A 19,709-nucleotide genomic window follows, 5' to 3' on the forward strand; every position below is an offset into this window, starting at 1 on the left:
AATGCCAGTTTTGTAGATCCAGAATGTATTTATGAAAATAAGTCTTTCAGAAAAACAGAAATGGATTTTTTAAAAAAATCCCACATGTGCGACCCTTAACATATTATATAAATATAATTTTATATAATATATATAAATATAAATATAAATATATAAATATATATATTTATATATATATATAATTTTTAAAAGGATTTCCCATACATTTTTTTTCTGTTTATTCATTGGATAAATGCATGTACCCTTCAAATGTCCCCACCACAAGATCTGATCTTGTTAGGTCTGTCACAGAACATCTGTAAATACAGAGCACACTGAACAAGCAGCAGCTATCACCTATGCTTGTGTTACTTAAAACTGTAAAACCTTCCTGATTTTATTAGGCCTCCTGTCTTCTCCTAGTTCCAGAAGTTGACAATGTATTGCCCTGGGAGCTGCTTCTTCCTCGTTGCTGCCTGCCTTATTGCTACATCCCTTGGTAATCCCCAACGCAACAGCCGCTGGTGCTTGCAAAGTGTGCCGTGGAGTGAGGTCTTACAGAAGATTGAGCAACTGGTAAGTCAAAGAATAAAACACTGCCACAATCTACAGATGTTGTTTTCCGTCTTTCTTCAGTTTAGGTGTAAGGAATTCTCAAATGTGTAACTGCCAGATTACGATTTATTTCCCCACATAATTAAAAAATTATGAGTCAGATGTTCCTTCTCTCCAAAAGCAAAAATGTGGAACTTTTTTTAGCTTGTATCCATCCTGTTGAATATATGACAATTGTCTGCCTTCCCAAGAAGAGTGCTGAGTCATCTGGAGGAGTCCTTCTAATTGGCATCAGCTGAAACTCTAATACCATAATGTACTTTACCACGACACAATCTCACTGAAAGAAAAAGACATCCACAGACACAAAGTTTCTGGTACAAAAGACTCTTTGAAACTGTTTTTTTAAATCAGCTACATGGAAAGTTTCTTTTCCCACTTTGGCTTCTTTTCTGGCCTGCCCTTTCCTCAACTCTGTACATATTGACATCCTTGGAAAATTTGAAAAAAAGTTGAAACAAGCAGCTATTCTTCCCATTTCAGAGAGGCTTGGGAAGCAAATTAATCTTCTTCTAACTGATGACATATAATGTCTGTGTCATCACTTTTACATTTAATTGTTAAGAAACAAAGTGAGAAGTAACTTTATGAATTTTTTACATAATAAATCTGGTTTAGTACTTGCTTATAGTTTCTTTGTTATGTTTTCTTTAAGAACAAAAGAGGTTTTTCCTTGGAGTGTGAGGAAGTGAGCAATGAAGATTTGTGTTTCCCTGAGCAGATGCTGAAAGCAGTAAGTAGAAAAACACACGTACTTGACATTATCTCACTGTAGTAGCTCTACCTCACACAGCCTATGCATCTTGTTATGAGACATCTTCACTAGAATTGTGCCACATTATATTACAGGCTTAAACGATAACTCTGACTGTTGACTTTTCAGTCTAAATTATTTCCTGGAGAGGTTTTTTATGGAAATCACTGTTTTCTTCCTCCTCCTACTATTTAAGTCACCATGCCACTTGGCAATATTAGCCTCTCCTATATTTCGTCTTCTCCAAGGTAGAGAGAGCTGCCCTTCATCAGATAGGGACTGTGCTTGGGAGGAAAGCCCTGCACAGTCTGATGTCTTGGGCCTGAATTCAAAAGGTCTGCTTCTTCCTCTTGGCCTTTTACTTATTGCTTATGCATTGTAAACATCAAAGTATAAAGGGGGGAAATTAGTTGGAATAAGTCTGGTAGCATGGAAACCACCAGAACAGCATGCTGGCCTCAGTTTCAGTCAGAAGCACATCCCATAAAGGCAGTGCAGAGATAATTCCATCTACTACTCAGCACATACATCACTTCATGTGCACAGCTCACTTTGCATCCAGATCTGCAATGCCACAAAATAAATTGAGAATTGGTTGAGAACTGCACCCCAGCCATTCATTTTGCCTGTTTCCATCTCATCTCTTCAATGGATCTTCTAAAGTGCACCCAGGGAGCAAAAGGACAAAGGATGGCAATATTGGCCTTCCTATATTTCATCTTCTCTGAGGTAGAGGGAGCTGCCCTTCATCAGATAGGGACTGTGCTTGGGAGAAAAGCCCTGCACAGTCTGATGTCTTGGGCCTGAATTCAAAAGATCTGCTTCTTCCTCTTGTCCTTTTACTTATTGCTTATGCATTGTAAATATCAAAGTATATAAACGCAGCCAAAAATGCAAGATAGATTAATTTTACAAAATAGGGGTCCTCCTTATGAAAGCAACTTGAATTGAAGCAACTTATGAATTGCAACTGCAAGCTGAACATGCAATTCCCGATTTTCAAATAAATGCCATCTTTGTAATGTGTATTACTAGCTAGAATTTTTGCACTGAAAAATTTAGAAAAACACAGGAAAGTGGTGAAAATTGTTTGTTTAACAATTTCTGATAATTGGACTCAGGCAGTTGAAAAATTAACTGACAAGTGCAGACTTTAGAAACGGAATTTGTTTACACTTTTTTTTTTGTCATCACAGGTTAAATACGAAAATGCAGCCATTGTTCATATAGTGCATGAAATTGCTGAGTTTTTCAGGAGAGCAGACAGTCCTTTTCAAAATAAGGACACTTTTCTAAGAGAAATGTATGAGACTCATGATCAGCTCAAGACATGTGTAAGTACAATTTATTCATTCATATGGCATGATATTCTAGTCAGGTATTCATGGTGAATAAAACTGACAATATGTATGTTGAAAATGCAATAGAAAACTTAAAATACTACATTTAAAAATAATGATACCTAAATCTTATGTCTGAAAGTAAAGACAGGCATCTTTCAACTCCTTTACTGACCTGTATGATACAGGCAATTTTAAATTCACACATTTTATTTATGGGCATATTTAAAGATGTGATGCTTAAAACCAGTATTTCTCTTTCTTCTCCTTAAAGAAAGCACTAGTTCCAAACAGAGGTAGTTACTATTTTAACTAAATATCAGTTTCATGTGTTTTTCGTCAAGTATGTATGACTTCTGCCAAGACAAGCTAAGTTGTAGGCAAACAATCTTAGGCCTGCATTCAGCCAATTTCAGCTGAGTGAACTACTTAAACATGTGCAGATAGTTAACTCAGTTGGGGACAGCTTAAGAACTATTTACAGAGGACAAAGCCTCAGATTTACTGTAGCTTCCCTTGCAACTAATGCCTGTGCCAGGCACCAGATTTGCCAACAAACCTACAGAAGAGCAGAACTGTGCATACAAAGGTACACGCTACCTGTCTGTGCTGCAGGGGAGGAACCCACTGCTCAGCTCTACAGGGCAGACAGCTTTCCATGGCTGGACACTAGCCTGAGCAGGAGCACAGGAGCACTGACCTCCAAAGACACTCTGCTGCTCCTGACCAGGCCAGACCCCAGGACTAAGTGTGTACAGCTGTGGACAGTAACCACTGCTTAACACGTATATATACAACATAGACATCAATAATTAGTTGTGCTACTGATCGAACGTAATCACCTCTGTACACCTGTAACTCTGAATGTCAGTGACCACCAGTTACTCTGAAATCTGTTTCCTTCAGCCTGACAAGACCAGTATTGCCACAAAACAAAAAGATCCATAGTCCCTTGCCTTGCCCTGAACACTGAAATATTAATTTCCTGATCTCTCTGCAGACACAGTGTGTGCTGCACTACCTCTAGCATTAACCCGTTCAGCAGGCTTGCATATGGCAGCAGAATTACAGTGCTCTCAGCTGATAATCGTGTCCATCAGAGGGCACTGTTTGAACTTTTATATACTAGTCATTGTTCAAAATAACAGTTCTTCTCTTCTCTTCTCTTCTCTTCTCTTCTCTTCTCTTCTCTTCTCTTCTCTTCTCTTCTCTTCTCTTCTCTTCTCTTCTCATCTCCCTTCCCTTCCCTTCCCTTCCCTTCCCTTCCCTTCCCTTCCCTTCCCTTCCCTTCCCTTCCCTTCCCTTCCCTTCCCTTCCCTTCCCTTCCCTTCCCTTCCCTTCCCTTCCCTTCCCTTCCCTTCCCTTCCCTTCCCTTCCCTTCCCTTCCCTTCCCTTCCCTTCCCTTCCCTTCCCTTCCCTTCCCTACAGCTGAAGCCTAGACCTAACATTACCCATGAATCTGTAGTGCAAGACTGCTTCAAAAAAATGGAGGAATTTGTGGCCAAGGTAAGTAGACTGTTTCTTCCTGGCGTGTTTTAATTTAAGGAAGACTAAAGATAAATAGCAGCTTCTTATGCCAAAGTCCCACTGCTGATCAAAGCTGCACATACCTGTGAAATTGTGCCCCACTTTCATGCACTACAGATTTTCACTCACTGAAAATCTTCTGGTCCACACTCATGTCAAGGCCAATGTAACATCATGGGCTTTTAAAAAACATTTCATTTTAATTCAGCACCAAAACCCATGGCAGTCTGTGCCTATTTAGAAAAACTTTACATCACATTGGTCAGGATTAGCCATATGTCTGTTGGTGGAAAATAAATGGTCATCATATATATTAAAGAACATTTATACTTTAGGTAGACTTCCTAAAATTAATACTTTTTAATTTCTTTTAAATTATTATAGGCTTCTTCTCAACTCACATTTTGCTTGCCATAATATTGGATGTAATTTTTACAAACCAGTTAACAGACACTTTTTAATAACCTTTTTTTTTCCCAGTCAAATGACCACTGTGTTTGGCAAGAGATCCATGCACATTCCAGAGAGATACTCCAAAGAATTGAAAACTACTCTTTCAAGAGAAGAGCAAAACATTAGCAAAGTCAGTTTCTACCACATACTTCAAGGATCTTCTATCAAGTTGAGATGTAAAAATTAAAGGAAGAAGCACACACACTGCTTGTATTTAAGACTACAAACAGATTAACTTATTTTTGTAAAGATATTTTTCTAAACTAATATAAAAACTTAAGCCTTAATAAAAAGGATGCAAAAACCCATACGCAAATATATTTGTATTTATTTGTTTTACAAAACCTCAGGTGACATTTTTCATAAAATAGGTATCATAGATAAGGCTCTCCAAAACTGTTTTCAAGCTAAAAAGTCAGCATATCAGTTACACTGTTTGATTTCACATCCACCAAGCTATGGAAATACAAACCTCTGACAGCCCAGTGCTTTTCCAATGCACATCTCACATTTGCACCCTTGCACTTTTAGCACTGCAGTCACAAGGCTCCCTAACCATTCATGTGTGAAAACATCAGCCTCTTTCCACAACACTGTGCTGCCAGCCTTCCACAGCCATTCAGGAATTCTGAGACGGCAGTTTGATCATCCAGATGCAAATTTTATGGATGTACAGATATTAAAAAAAAAAACCCCAAACCAAAAACAAACCAAACACAACACAACAAACAAACAAAAAATCTCCACATTCTGTTGTAAAGACTAAGCCCTTCAACAGCAAAACACTTTTAAATGCTCACATGATATCGTGGTATCTAATAGGCAATGGCAGCACTGCATACTGGCACATTTTTCCAAACAGCTCACTGAATATTTGAGAGCCTGTAGAAGAAGATAACATCTATGAAACTGACAGTTTTGCAGAAGAGAAAGGAGGGGTACAGTGAATGAACAGCGTTTCATAACATCTTTTAGCAATGTGATACGCCTTATTCCTGTGGTTCCTGATTTCTAGGCACTGGTTTTCAAGTGGTCTATTCAGACAAAGATGCTAAAACAAATCAGAAGACTGCAAAAGATTCTAATATTTACACTTATCTTAGATTGCACAAAGATGAAAAAAGTAAAAATATTGTAATACCCTATGTGTGTCATTTTCTTACCATTTTTGGATATTGGTTGGTTTTAAATCTGGTTTGAGTCTTTACAGGCAGCCTAGCACCTCACTTCAGTGTGACTTTCCCAAAGTCACAAGATCCCTTCATCTCTCCTTTCAAAAATGGCTTCGGAAAAAAACCCAAGCTTCTATCTTTTACAAATAAATATATGAGTAACCAGTTAATCAATATTAGCCCTTTTGGACCATCACTTTTTGTCACCAAGTTGAACACCAAACACAGTTGTGTTCTTTCATGGCATATTCATTATACTGCCCTGTTCATGCTTCATCTGAATTGGAAAGTGTTCACTCAGCTGAGACTTGATCAGTGTGCAGACACTGTTCCAGCTAAAAAAAAAAAACCCTGAAGTCACACAGAAATCAGTACAAGAATCAAAATTCTTCAATGAATAAATTCCACTAAGCCAAATAATACATTAAAATAATGAACAGACTTTTCACATCTTTGAACTGAGGGAGTGTTTTGCCTTCTAAGGCAGATATTAGTGTTACATATGAGACACATATTAGTGTTATTTTTATATGAATCTGGCCTTTCCATCATAAATGGTACAGTGCAGTGTGAACATATTATATATACTGATAGCATTAAATACTTAAAATTATAGTAATAATAATGAAAAGCCTGTCACTTTCCAATGTATTCCCTTAATTATAGTTCAGTTTAAAACACGCACATATTTATTCTGGAACATGCAGACATTTGGAAACTGAGTTTGGGTATGATGATTATTCAATGCATATATCTGAATATTTATTTTGATAGTGGTCATAATCTGTTTTAATCATATTGGAAGTACAAAATGCATTTTAAATATTTAATGCAGAAAATATGAGACAAAAGCAACTTTGGAAAAATAAAGGAGTGAAGAGATGCACTGGGCTTTCAAGTTTCAGATAAAGAATCATTTGATGAATGCATCATTTTTACAATACCTATCTCAGGCTTCTTACATAGAAGAAGAGTGACTAGGATTAGAAAATCTTCAGGCATCTAGCAGTGACACTGTGCATTTCAAACAGCCATTTCAAAGGATAGATACTTTAGTTTCTGATGGAAAAGTTGGCTATTTCTAACTTTCTTTGGTCTTCAATGGATAAACCAACCTGTGCTCTCTCCATAAGAACACACTTTTCTGTGTATTTATAGATTTGCAGGCAAGTTAGAGCAATGTATGAAACTAAGACATCTGTTCTCTTCTGTCTGGGGACATCAATCACAAGACATGGCCACAATCCACTCTGTGTGCCAGACAGTGCCAGAAAGTTTGAACCACCAGGTATAAATATATAAATATAAATATAAATATAAATAATATAAATAATATAAATAATACAAATATTTAATAATATAAAATTTCCCCATTCTCAGGAAAACTCTCTACAGCACAGGGTAGTCCATAAACACCTGACCTAACTTTAAAACACTTGGCCATAGCATGATCAAAAAACAGGCTAGAGATCAGTACTTCACTTACGCTCTGAAGAGCAGAACAACAGCAATCTTGGTCTTATACAACAAAAAATTAACATGACTCAAAAAATACCAATGCATAACTCACTATTCATGAGTGGCTTATTAATTTATTTTTTTTTTCTTGACAAATAGCATTAGAATTGCTAAAGGTTTTTATGCTTTGGGGAAAAAAGACAGAAGCTATTTAACATCTTCTAAAACACTAATTTTGCAGTGAGAGAGAAAAGCCTGGAGGAAAAAGATTTTTAAAAGGAAGAGAAATAAAAATATGAAAGAATTATCATGTTGAACAGCCTACACTTTTTCTTGGAAAGCTGTAGATACAGGATTAAATATATGTTATCTTATTTAGCATATGTTTATGAAGTATTTCAACATGAAAGTATTTCATAATATAAGTAAAGCAAACAGACTGTACATGCTATAAAACAACATCTTTGCAATAGACTAAATTTATTATTTCTTCTTCCATTTGAAATCACTAGCATGCAAAAATTTAAAACTAATCTTTTCTAGTTCTCTTTTCAACTACTTATGTCCAGCATATATGATTTTATCTGCCTAGAGGAATTTGTAATATCAACATTTAAGCGTAGTTTTGAGTATTCACACTCAAATTTTCATCTTAAAAGCATATTTGTAAAACCTCATACCTCAGTAGCAGCCTTGATAATTACAGGAAGTGTGTATATCCTCAGATGCAGCAAGCACAATCTTTTAAGTGAAGAACATATTTTAAGGTACAATACAAAAATTGACCAGTCATACTGTATTATATTAAACACCATTTTTACTGAGACCAGATTATGAGTGTCTAATTCCAACATATGAAAGAGATGAGAGTGGTCACTCTTTCCAACACATGTGTAGATCCATGATGACTTTGAAGGTTTTCACACTTGCATTCTTATTTTCATAGGCTTTTCCCAATATGATGTGATAAAGTTTGATTTTAAACTCTTCCCTAGTCTGTATTGGATAACCAGCATCATTTAAAGTCTAATGGTACCCTCCTTAGAGTCTGAACTGATTAATATAATGAAGCACATAACAGAGTTTGGTTTGTCAGTCAGATTGAGCGTGAACATTTTAGTGTACCTGATATGGTAAGAGCTTGTAGCTGTCCTTGACCCAGCTATCACTCAGGAGAAAGGCACCTGCTGGCATACAGGAATGGCAAGAATAGCAAGAGCAAGTGAAAATGGACATCTTTGTGCTATTAGCGTAGGACAATATACACTAGTTATTTGATGCTTGAAGTTTTAACCCACTCCGTTGGCACAGAGGCATCTGAAGAGGGACAGGGAAGAGCAGCACGAGGCAAAGGCACAAATGGGAAAATTCTGCTTACTCAGATTTTACTCAGCTATAACAACTGACCTGTTTAGGCAACAACAGTGGTGTCAGTTGTTATTCAGTTTTTAACATGAACTCACAGCTGAAAACAAGAAGAAATGAGTGCCATAAACCAGCTTTTAGACCTCAATGAGAATACATGGCTTTCAGTTTAATCTGAGCTAACCACAACATTGGAAGAAAGCAGCCCCACATTGCCTTTTTATGAGATCTTTACTCAGACATAGTAGAAGAAAAAACCTTGTTACAGCACAGCCTGTTACAGGCTAGGGAAGCTATCTATAGCTAATAAAAAAATAGCTGCTCTGAATTATACTCCAGAGAACTCTTCAGAGAGCTTCCATTTAGCTTAAGCTCATATGAGTCAGTCCACACTGCATATCAAAACACTAATAGCCTATGGTGTTTTGATGAAGGGATAATTTTATATTGTTTTGTTGGACTTTGTTACCAACACACTCTTCGCGTGATAACCTTATTGCTGTAATCATTCTAAGTCTAATTTGCTTTAGACAATTTTAAAATACTTCGAGAAAAATGGTAAAGATTTTATAACAACCATGTTGCTCTTTCCAAATTACTTTTAATATTTCATCCACTGTGATACTACAACATTACCAAATTCCACTTCTTGAAACCACACATATCCAGTACAAGTTAATAGTCCCATTATCTCTAGCTAGCTTGGAATACTAACATGTTTTTTCTAATGGAAACTGTTCAAAGAAAATGCTCTTTCTGACAAATAGAACAGCAGTTCTGCAATAAAGAAGTAATATTTTATAACTAAAGCTTTTTTCTTTCCATATTTTTATATTCTCACCCCATCCTTTTTCCTTCTTCACTTGGATTTTCCCTGAATACATCACAACTACACATCAGAAAAACCTAGCATAGTCTAGCTGAGATACAAAGTTGTTTTCCAAGTAAGACTTTTCCTGCAGCATGGAGTCCTGAAAATAATTCCAACAATCTGAGTTCATAAGACAGTCTCACCAGAAATACAGAATTTTTCTGGAATCCCAGCTTCCCCTTTAGAAAAGCAGGTGTAGCACAGAGGAACATGTCCAGCCTTTGTCCAGCTCAGCAGATTCACAGTTCTTTCTAGACTTGAAACTTCAATAGACACATGGCTCCACTGTCTCGACTGCTAAACTTCCATAGAGGTCACTTCAAAAACCATCTAGATGCAAAATCCTGTGCAACATTTTCTAGAATGACCCTGCTTGAACAGACACCTTGGACCAGATTACCTTCCAGCCTTACCCATTCTGTGATCTGTGACTTTCCTCTCTTTTGTCACAGAACTGTTAATGTTGTTGGCTAGAGTGAGCTATTGCTTCTGTTGACAGGAATGAACATTCTGCTCCTGCTGTTTAATCACTGTTCATCTTTTTGTTTTGTGGATAACATCTGCCTCTTAAGAAATATAGATAATACATGTAAAATTGCTAGTGAATATTAAGCATTACAGATAAAATAATGAAAATACTATTGCCATATGGTACTCTCTTACATTTGAATTCTTTATTTCTGTTCAAAGAAATTTTCTTATTAAACCCTCATATCCTGAAAGATATAACTAGGTGCAATGTTCATTTTTAAGTATACAATATCTAGGTGGCAAATTTATTTAAAGGAAACTACGTCAAATTGCTGTCTCATGTTATCTCATAAGGTTTAACTTTGAAGGCCTAACCCAGAGCAGAGGGGAAACTCTGCTGCAAACCTGATGATGTGAACTCATTACAAGGCTGAAAAGGTTGTAAAACTGAATTAGTTCCATGATAAAGGAACATAGTACAAATCTCCCATTTGCCCTCCTCGTGTGATCCATGTGCTGGATCCGTGCTCAGCAGCCTCTCCCTCCAACACCCACACTACACTTTTCCTCTTAAGGATGGTTATTGCTCTTTTTCCAAGTGTTTGCTGACTGACATTGCTCGAAGGTGCCACGGAAAGGATTGCTCCTCCAGACTTGGCTGCGTCCTGCCAGATCTACTCCACAAGTCATATTCACTTTCATTTTCAGTACTGCTTTTGCTCTGTAGCAAAATCCCCTCCTTTAATGACATCATCTACAGGCACTGTGGCCTCTTGTCAGGGTGCATGGCTTTTGGGACATTGTGGCCCTAACACCTGCAAAGAAAATACCTGTAATATCAGCAATTTTGTGCTCTTCATGCTTCTAACAATTCTTTTCCCTGCACAAGGAGGTGCCCCTTGGGTCTGAAGCTGTCAGCTATGATATATTTCCTCTTTTCTCATTAATCACAATCTTGCACTGACTCATGCTGTTCACCCAGACAACTGCACAGTAAGAATTTCCTCAGAGGAGACCAAGTTTCTAAAACTACACTGGTTCTTTCTTCGAACAAAATTATTTTCAGGCCAGCTGCAACTTGCTTGGCAGGGGAACCACGTGTGTAAACCCCACCTGATGTTTTTAGCTGTAATGAGGAAATGTAAAGAAGCTGACATTCTTCCTTTCCATGGAAGATGCCATACCATACTCCAAAGTACATCCTACTGGGACACAGGGGATGAGATAAGTCACATGCACCTTCTGATTCCCTTGACGAAAAAGGTTGAGGAGAACTACACCAAAATACTTGTGAATGCAATGGGAGATCTGTGCCACCCTTCTTCCAACACCAAGATTCTAAAGGCAGGATTCTGTGTGAGGCATTTGGCCCTAGCAGCAAATGGAGACACTCAAGGTCAAAGAAACACTGCCTTCCTGGAAAGGAAATGAGCAGCCTAAGAAAATTGACTGTAAACATTAAACATTAAACGTGTTTCATCTATGCCTGATCCAAACAATCACCATTCAATTTACTCACAATATGCTGTCTATTTTCACATAATGATCCTAATGGTATTACTCAAATGTATTTTAAAAGGACTTTGGTCACTTGCAAAAACAATCAAATAAATCAATTTTTCTTCATTAAAATTCTAAGGGGATTCAAGGAACTATTATACGAGTAAAGAAAAAAAAAAAGGCAAGAAACCAGATATTTAATATGTTTGTATATGGTAAAATATTTGAGGCACTGGCTCAAACTCTTAAATTCTTCAATTCTACACTACACAGAAGTTTACGTTATTAATTCTCTAAATAAAAGCAAAACCAATCTGGTTTGGGCTTTTTACTCAGCTCTGCTCCATAGTTTAAATATATCACTTAAATACTCAGTTATGCCTGTAAACTATTTCTAAACTGTAGGTTCTGGCATAAGCAATATGTTTGGGCTGTTTTTTATGGGGTGTTCTTTTGTGCTTGACTTTTTTTTCAGGGGGGAGGGTGGGGGTTGTGCTACAGAATCTGAGATTAGACTTTTTCCGGTTTTGTTCTGTGCGAGGGATGCACACAAATGCATTTTCCAAGGAAATCAATATTAAATACATCTTTGCTAACTTATTAAATTTCACAGACAAGGAGAAATGAGATGTTATTAATTCCCCTCACAGGAAGAAAACAGATCACATTGCATAAGGCATCCAGACCGGCTTCTTACAAATGAAAATGGCTCTGCCAGTTATTGCAGGCTTTTTTTTAAATTCTGTAAGGGAAACATTACGTATTTTTCATCCTCTGTTATGATACTGAATCAACGTCATAAAAATATTTAGAAGTAGGAGTATGGAAATTGTAGCAGTTAACTACTATACTGAAACTAACAATGGAAGTGACAAAACTGTTATTGTTATCTCCAATTTAAGAAGAAAGGGGGAAAGAGGTGGGAAGAAAGTTGAAAGTAATGAAAGCAAGGAGAAAAAGAAAATGGATGATAAGAAAATACATAAAAGGAAGGAAAAGAAGGTAAAGACTGCTCTTGAAATGCTAATTACTCGGATGGAATACCTTACTTCATTACGATCTCTAGGTACTTGTAATCTCTGTCAGAAACTACTGGCTACACATGTGTACGTGTAATGATGATCCCACTCTCAGCTCTGGTACCAAAATTGTTTTTCTAGTCTCCTCAGTCCTGCAAACACAACTCTGTACTCCCCAGAGAGTTTTTGAAAGAAACAAAAATGTCCTGTACACTCTGGAACACATTCCATTTAGAGCAGTTATGCTCTCCCTCCACCTCACTGCCCCCCATATCAATGTCTCCATTAGGCTTAGGCAATTTTTATTCCTCTTTCAATCCGAAGACACCACTGAACCAGAACCTTTGGAGGACTAGGGTCACAGCACGTACAATAAAATCTGCAGTCACGTATCATTCTGTCCATCTGAGCAGTCTATCACTAACGGCTGCCTGAGGTCTCCACAACCACCTAAGATATTCTAAGCATTGCTGGAGTTGCCATTTTCAGGCAAGGCACGAAACTGCAAAGAAAACATGCAATCTCTATTGCAAAGAGTGAAATCTGTCCTCAAAGGTAAAGCAAACCAATGAGAAATAGACATGAAATGCATCGCTTAACAGTACAAATAAAAGCAATATGAGTTCTTAAACTTCAGCAAAAGCATTTGGTAAGTAAGAAGTTGAGTATTTACACTGCAATGGACAACAAGGTCATCTATTTAACTCTCATGTATTACAAAACATAAAGATTGCAAACTGTAAACCACAATCAGTTTAATTTTAAATAAACTAAAATTCTCCAGTAGCATGAGAACTGTTGAATATTTGGAGGAACTGCTGCACAAATAAGTATTTGGGAGGACTGCATTCTTAATTCATCATATCAGTGACGACATAACTACATTTATATTACTTCAATTATACTTCCATATTAACTTTGTAAAATTCTATTCTTTGTGGAAGGGAACAACCATTGTGAGGCTTGTGAAACATTAATGAAATCAGATCATTACTAATGGTAGCATTTTTTGAAATATAGTTATAAGTAGATAATTTTAAGTAGAAAAACATTCCTGTGATTTTTTGGTTGTTTTTCTTTTACACATAAAAATGATCCCCAATATCATAAAAAAGGGGAAGAGACTACTGTCTCCTTGAGCAGCCCTAAGTTGCACAAATCATCTACATTCTTTATCTCTCCTAGTTCTTTCAGACTTTTCCCCTCGCAGTTATTTCCATCAATCCTGCTAAGGAAAGGAACAGAGAAAGCTTCAAGCCAAATTATCCATTTGGCCCCAATCCACATAAGCACTTAGTTGATGTGTTCTGTATTCGTGTCTTTTCAGAAGCAAGTGGCTAAACATTATTCTAACCAAATTCTGTCAAGGAATATGGTATAACAAATCTTCAGAGAAGTCTTTCTTATCATTCACTCTTCAACAGCAGTGACCTCCATGCAAAATAAGTGTTGCCCAAGTACATTGAAGCCTTCCTCCACGATCTGCCCACCAATCAGGAGGACATTTTCTGGGTCGGGACACTCCAACACTCCTGGTGGAGCTGTTCCAAGGATTCACTAATTCAGAAGTACTGTACAAAAGGACAATACCACCTATAATCAATTAGGGCATTCACCTAAAAGAAAGTTCTGCATTTTAGACAATGTTCTAAGGTTATTGTTCACATTTTTACACTGAGCATCAAAGTAAACAAACATAATTTGAGAATTATCCCACAAAGACTAAGAATTCTCCCTGGTATCTCAAATCCTTTCACACTACTGAATAGAAAGCTGCAGAAAGAACTACCACATTCTGAGAACACAAGAGTAGTCTGTATCCTTTTAATGCAGACTATGACTATGTATACATGGCCCTACCCATTTCAATGAGACATATAACTTTTGTGGCTCAGTACAGCAAGTTTGCAAATTATCTTGTGGTGCCAAATGATGGCTCACTGTGGAATTTTCTAGGTGGAAAGGCTTTCATATGCTTTGCCCCCAAACCTGGAGAAATAGCTTAGTCAATTGTATGATTGATTAATTGACTAATTAGCACAAGGTTTCCTCTTATTGAAGTGTTAGGTAGGTTTTTTTCCTGTTTTTTAGGGTTTTTTAAATCTCTGAGCAATTATGATACGTGTATGACTAGCATGGCTCAATTTTTCCAAAAAGGGTATATCTTACACCATGTATTTTTCACAGTAACACAGATCCTCTTTGGTCTGCAATAATTTTTGGTGGTATTTAGCTCAGTTGTGAATTTTCCTACCCAATAAAACACAAAGAAGAATGCACTTTTCAATTAAGAAGTGGACTCCAGGTCACATCAAACCACAGAAAGATGAGGTTTTAGTGTTTAGAACTTGGTTGGGTTTTTTTCAATAATCAAAGTCTGAAAGTTAGATAATCTAGACATATATAGCATGTGGTTTGATGGTAGCACTAAGCAGCAAATTTAGGAGCCAGCAGCAGGAGGAAGGAAAAACACTGACACAATAATGAACTTGTAGGGCGCCAATAAAAATGTGTATGTGTCATTTAAGAAATCATACATGAATTTACCAGAGAATAAATAATATAAAGGCTAAAGACCACATGGACATATTTTCCAAATAACTACTTATAGAACATTTTCCATAAAACCCTGGAGGCTTCAAAACTACTATAAGCTGAACAATAGCTTTTGGTTTTAAAGCATGTAACAACATTCCCATTCAAAATGTTTTGGCTAGGAATTAATTTGCTACTGATTTGTCATGTTTTACATTTAGATTCCAAGATATGGAGTGGAAGAAATACTTTACCAAATACTGTTCAATCATTGTCTTTTTTATTTTAATTAAGAACAGTTATAATTAAGTAAACATAGAAATTAAATTTGTGCTTTTAATTTACAGTAGGCCAGATTAAAGTACCATTAAAAACTCTTGTACTTTTATTTCAGTGGTAATTTACTCAATGCCTTAAATTTGTACCTAACCTTTCAACTGAAGAATCAGTTACAGCAAACAGCCATTTGACATTCAAGAAAAGGTTGTAGCTCATGTTCAATACATGATTTTCCTTCATGATGAATATATAGTGATGTTTTTTCATTCCTCACTGAAAACAATAAAAAATCTTCTATAGTCGACATGTAGGACCAGGAAATTTTGTAGTATGGGAAGTAGGGGAGTATTATGAAAGAAAAAAGTCAGTTTTCTTAAAGAAATCATTGTCATCATCTGCTCAGACATGATACCTAAATGACTTATTAGTTCCTTCTTTTCATACTTATCTGTGTATTCCATGACTAGCCTGCATAATTTTAAAATGCCAGAATTTCTGTAAATTCCTCCATCTCATTTTCTGTTCTCTGCCTCATTTCTAATAATACTAAAAGGTTGAATATGCAGAATTTTTTTATGATTCCTAAGTCTCATGAAAAAAAACACAGCTGAGCAGAAGAAACAACTCCTCCAAGCACCTCAAACAAACTTGGAAGTGTGGGCTCATGTATCATGGATGCCAGAAAATCCACACCCAAGAAAGGTCTAGCTGTAGAAAACTGTTTCACTTGGCTGGAAATCCATTCATTCAGTTCTGGTATCCATGCTGTAATCTCATTCTCTTTGGGTATAACTTTTTCTTCCCAGTTGAACCTGATTTCAATGGAAAATGCTGTGCTGAATGTGGTGCTGGGTGCATCTGTGGTACCAGACCCAGAAGATGAACTGCTGTACAGTTTAAAGCAGCACCTGGAATGATGCTGGTGTAGAAAGGGGAGGTGGGTGGCAACCCAAAGTATGTCAAATGGTCAATCAGGATTTTTTAGGTCATGATGAGATTCAAAGATGGGCAGATAGGCTTGACCTATATGGAACAGGGAACAAATAGGCAATGTGAAAAGGATGCACCAGGCCACCTGCAATGGTCAGTATCAGAGAACAGGCAAACTCACCTGTCCTCTCCCTATGCCAGGTAAACTGTTTCCTTTTAGTATTGCAGTAACAGGACAATTATAGCACCTAATGTAGTGTGCAAATGATCTGTTGAGGCTTTATTCCGATACAGTTTCTGTTTATCAGTTTGCATATCTGAAAAATGCCTATTCTCTTGGTGTCAGTATGAGTTATACATGTGTACCTAGCTGCATTAACAATATCCCACAAGGCTAACACTGTTTTCCCCAACAATCTTCAACACTTAAGCCAGGCAGTCACTCTCTCTTGAGATTACAGGCAATTGTATTGCTGGAAGACATTTAAGCGTATCAAGACAGCCTCAGGAACAAACAGTTCCAAATCCTTTCCTCTCCTCCCACCTCTAAAAACCTGGCACAGCCAAAACACAATTCTTCCCCAACAGCTCTACTGAAGAACAAGAAGTAGCTATAATGAATGATGAAAACATTGGCAGATCCCTTGTTACACGAGGAGGAAAAAATTAATCACTTACAAGTTAATGTGTGCAATAGGGCAATTGAAGAAGAAAATACTTTCAGAAATAGGATCTCCTTAGCATTGACGTTGTATTGGGAAGCAAGAGGGACACATCCACTTCCACACAAGGTGTGAATGCTTTAGCTACAGTGAATAGCCATTTTTTAGAAATAGCTGCACCAAGCAAACACAAGCAACAAGAAGTTGCCTTTGTCAAAGTGCTTCTGAGATGACAATTGTCCTTGGTCCATGGTGCTAAAATAATCACAAGTTTCTACCAGCAAAAGATCTTCTTGATTTTACAGGTTTTGGATCAAGCCCTGAATCACTCAAAGACCTTAATTCAGCTTTTGCAGAGCTATTCTTAAATAAAATAATGTGATTTCAAATCAAAACAAAATCCTTTGAACACAGTTTGAACACAGCGTGACTTTGTGGATGTTTACATAGTTCTGTAACAGAAGTTCACCTTCATTATAATCTGTGACTCAAGACTTCAGATCCGGGAAAGAATATAGTAAATTCCCTACAGAGATATTAATGCTCAGGGTATGCAATCTATTTGTCAATGGATCATTTCTGTTGTCAACTCACACTCATAATAGTCTCAGTGTAGATTTGCAAATGCGAGCTGCCCACACACTAGGTATAAATATCCATTTTCAGGTATGGCTTCAAACACTTATCTGTGACTAATTTTGACTGAACTCCTCAAATGACTGTACTTCCTCGTGTGTCTGTGTGAAAGCTGACAGGATGAGCACGTGTATTTTTACGATGTGAGTTGTCTGTGATGTGATGAAGACGTTGAATAAAACCAGTAATTAACACAGCAATTAAAATATTAAACTCGAGTCAGCATTTTGATGCTGTTTCTGACTCTATCCCTGACTTGCTTTATTATTTCGTGCAAGTAAATTGGCCGGATTTCGCAAATACTTTTACTTATGCAAAGTACTACAAACAAGTGTATACAGGGTAATACAGCTTTATTTGCTTAAATTACCAAAATTCGGCGCTTTTAATATTACTGTGACTATGCACGCTGCTATGACCAAGAGAATTATTCTGCCAGCGTGGTGTTACAATACAGGGAGTTTAAGAGCGCACTTAAGTGCTAGTACTTACTACTAACCACTCCCCAAGCAAAAGCATCAGCGCATAATAGGAGAATGAAAATAAAGGCAGAAAAGATTGCGATTCCCACCCAGAGCAGTTCCTCCCAAGTGCGTGGCCTCTGTTGCTCTCCTTGACTCAAACTCTGTCTCCCAGCCGCCAACACTCACAGAGCAGCCTCCTTTTCCCACCGGCGCCCGCTGCGGTGCGGAGAAGCCTCAGCGGGAAGACACACCTGAGGAAGAGAGGCCGCAAGAGCAGAGCTCGGGGCCTCAGGGTGTCCCTGCCCGCCCCCGTGACACGGACCCTGCCAGACGCGGGCACAGTCTGTCCGTCTGTCCCGCATTCCCCGCCGAGCCTTCCGAGCAGCAGCCGGGCGGGCCAGCGAGCCCGAGCCGCGCCCGAGGCACCGGGCTGCGAGGGACCCACACACTGGAGGCGGAATCCCCCCTCGAGCCTCCGGCAGAGCCGTGAGGGCGACGGGAAGCCGCCGCAGAGCCTCCGCTGCAGGAGCCGCAGGCGCGACGGAGACACGCGGCGCTCCTCAGCCGCTACTGCGGGGAGGATGAGCCAGCTCTAGCCAACACAACTCCCTCCCCCGCGCTGCCGCCGTGCCAAGGCGCCAGCCATGTTCCCGCATCGCCCCCACCTCGGGCGCCGGGAAGGAGAGGGGGAAGGGGAAGGAAGGCGGGGAGGCGGCGCCGGGACTCCCGCCCCGCTGGGGCCGCGCCTCGCCCCCTCCCACCTGCCCGCGCCCCCGCCCCGCCCGCCGAGCCGCCGCGGCCGCTCATTGGCCGCGCCGCCCGCCCGTCAGCGCCGCTCCCGCAGGGCTGAGGGGGCGGGGCCGCGCCGCGCTGTCAGCGGCGCGCGGGGAGGCGGGGAGGGCGCGGCGGCGGGGCAGAGCGGGGGGCGGCGGGGCAGAGGAGCTTAAGAGGTGCTGCTCGGCTCGCCCTCTTTTTTGTTTCCCGGGCTTTTGCACACAGTCTTGCCACTTCCCGCTGGTTTTCTGTCGGTAGCCACACACCCACATCGGGCTGCTCGCGCTCTCTTCCCGCAGAGGCCGAACGCTCGGTCCAGCGGAGCGGGGGCAGACCCCGGCGGCCAGGGGCTCCCTCAGCGACCGCGCTCCGCCTCGCCCGCCGGTGCCGCTCCCGCAGCGCCATGGATCACCAGCCCAAGTTCTTCGAGAACCTCTCGGGCGCCGGGAAGGCCATCGGGGTGCTGACCAGCGGCGGAGATGCCCAAGGTAGCGGCTCACGCCGTTTGCTCCGGGAGCACGGGGAGGACGAGGGGAAGGAGCCGAGGGGGAGGGAGAAGGCGGGGGAGCTGCGGGCACGGTGGGGAGTGGGGCAGCAGCAGGAAAGGGCGAGGAGCCCCTCGAGGGCGGTGTGAGGGGCAGGAAGGGAGGGCCTCCCCGGCTGGCGGGGCGCCCATGCGGGAGGCCGGGGAAGCAGCGTGGGCTGCTTCAGGGCTGGTGTGGGCAAGCCACGGTGCGGCACATGGAGGGAGTGGAGAGAGGTCTCTGGGAGCGGTTCACACGGGATTGCAGTGGTGCTCGGGTTCCTCTTTCCGTGCTGGCCTTCGACCCGGCTTTCCTTCTAAGCGCATTTAAAAGATAAATAATTTCTGCACGGCCTGGGCGTTTGAGGTTCAAACATCCCCT

At 39.7% G+C, this 19,709-nt stretch overlaps 1 protein-coding gene and 1 long non-coding RNA gene across 4 annotated transcripts in view; one reads left to right on the forward strand and one right to left on the reverse strand.

Annotated features, from left to right (window-relative positions):
- Positions 1-18,783, reverse strand: part of LOC135282361 (uncharacterized) — a 64,147-nt gene extending 45,364 nt beyond the window's left edge. Inside the window, exon 1 of the long non-coding RNA XR_010348583.1 lies at positions 18,217-18,783. This is a non-coding gene — a long non-coding RNA (uncharacterized LOC135282361). The remainder of the gene's footprint in view (positions 1-18,216) is intronic.
- Positions 18,784-18,932: 149 nt separating this feature from the next.
- Positions 18,933-19,709, forward strand: part of PFKP (phosphofructokinase, platelet) — a 42,501-nt gene continuing 41,724 nt past the window's right edge. For all 3 annotated transcript variants that reach the window (XM_064391842.1, XM_064391699.1, XM_064391767.1), the window contains exon 1: positions 18,933-19,292. In XM_064391842.1, coding sequence (XP_064247912.1) covers positions 19,208-19,292 — 85 coding nt within the window. In that variant the 5' untranslated portion in view covers positions 18,933-19,207. The remainder of the gene's footprint in view (positions 19,293-19,709) is intronic.

Source organism: Passer domesticus, chromosome 1, assembly GCF_036417665.1.
Source record: "Passer domesticus isolate bPasDom1 chromosome 1, bPasDom1.hap1, whole genome shotgun sequence".
Taxonomy (NCBI): Eukaryota; Metazoa; Chordata; class Aves; order Passeriformes; family Passeridae; genus Passer; species Passer domesticus.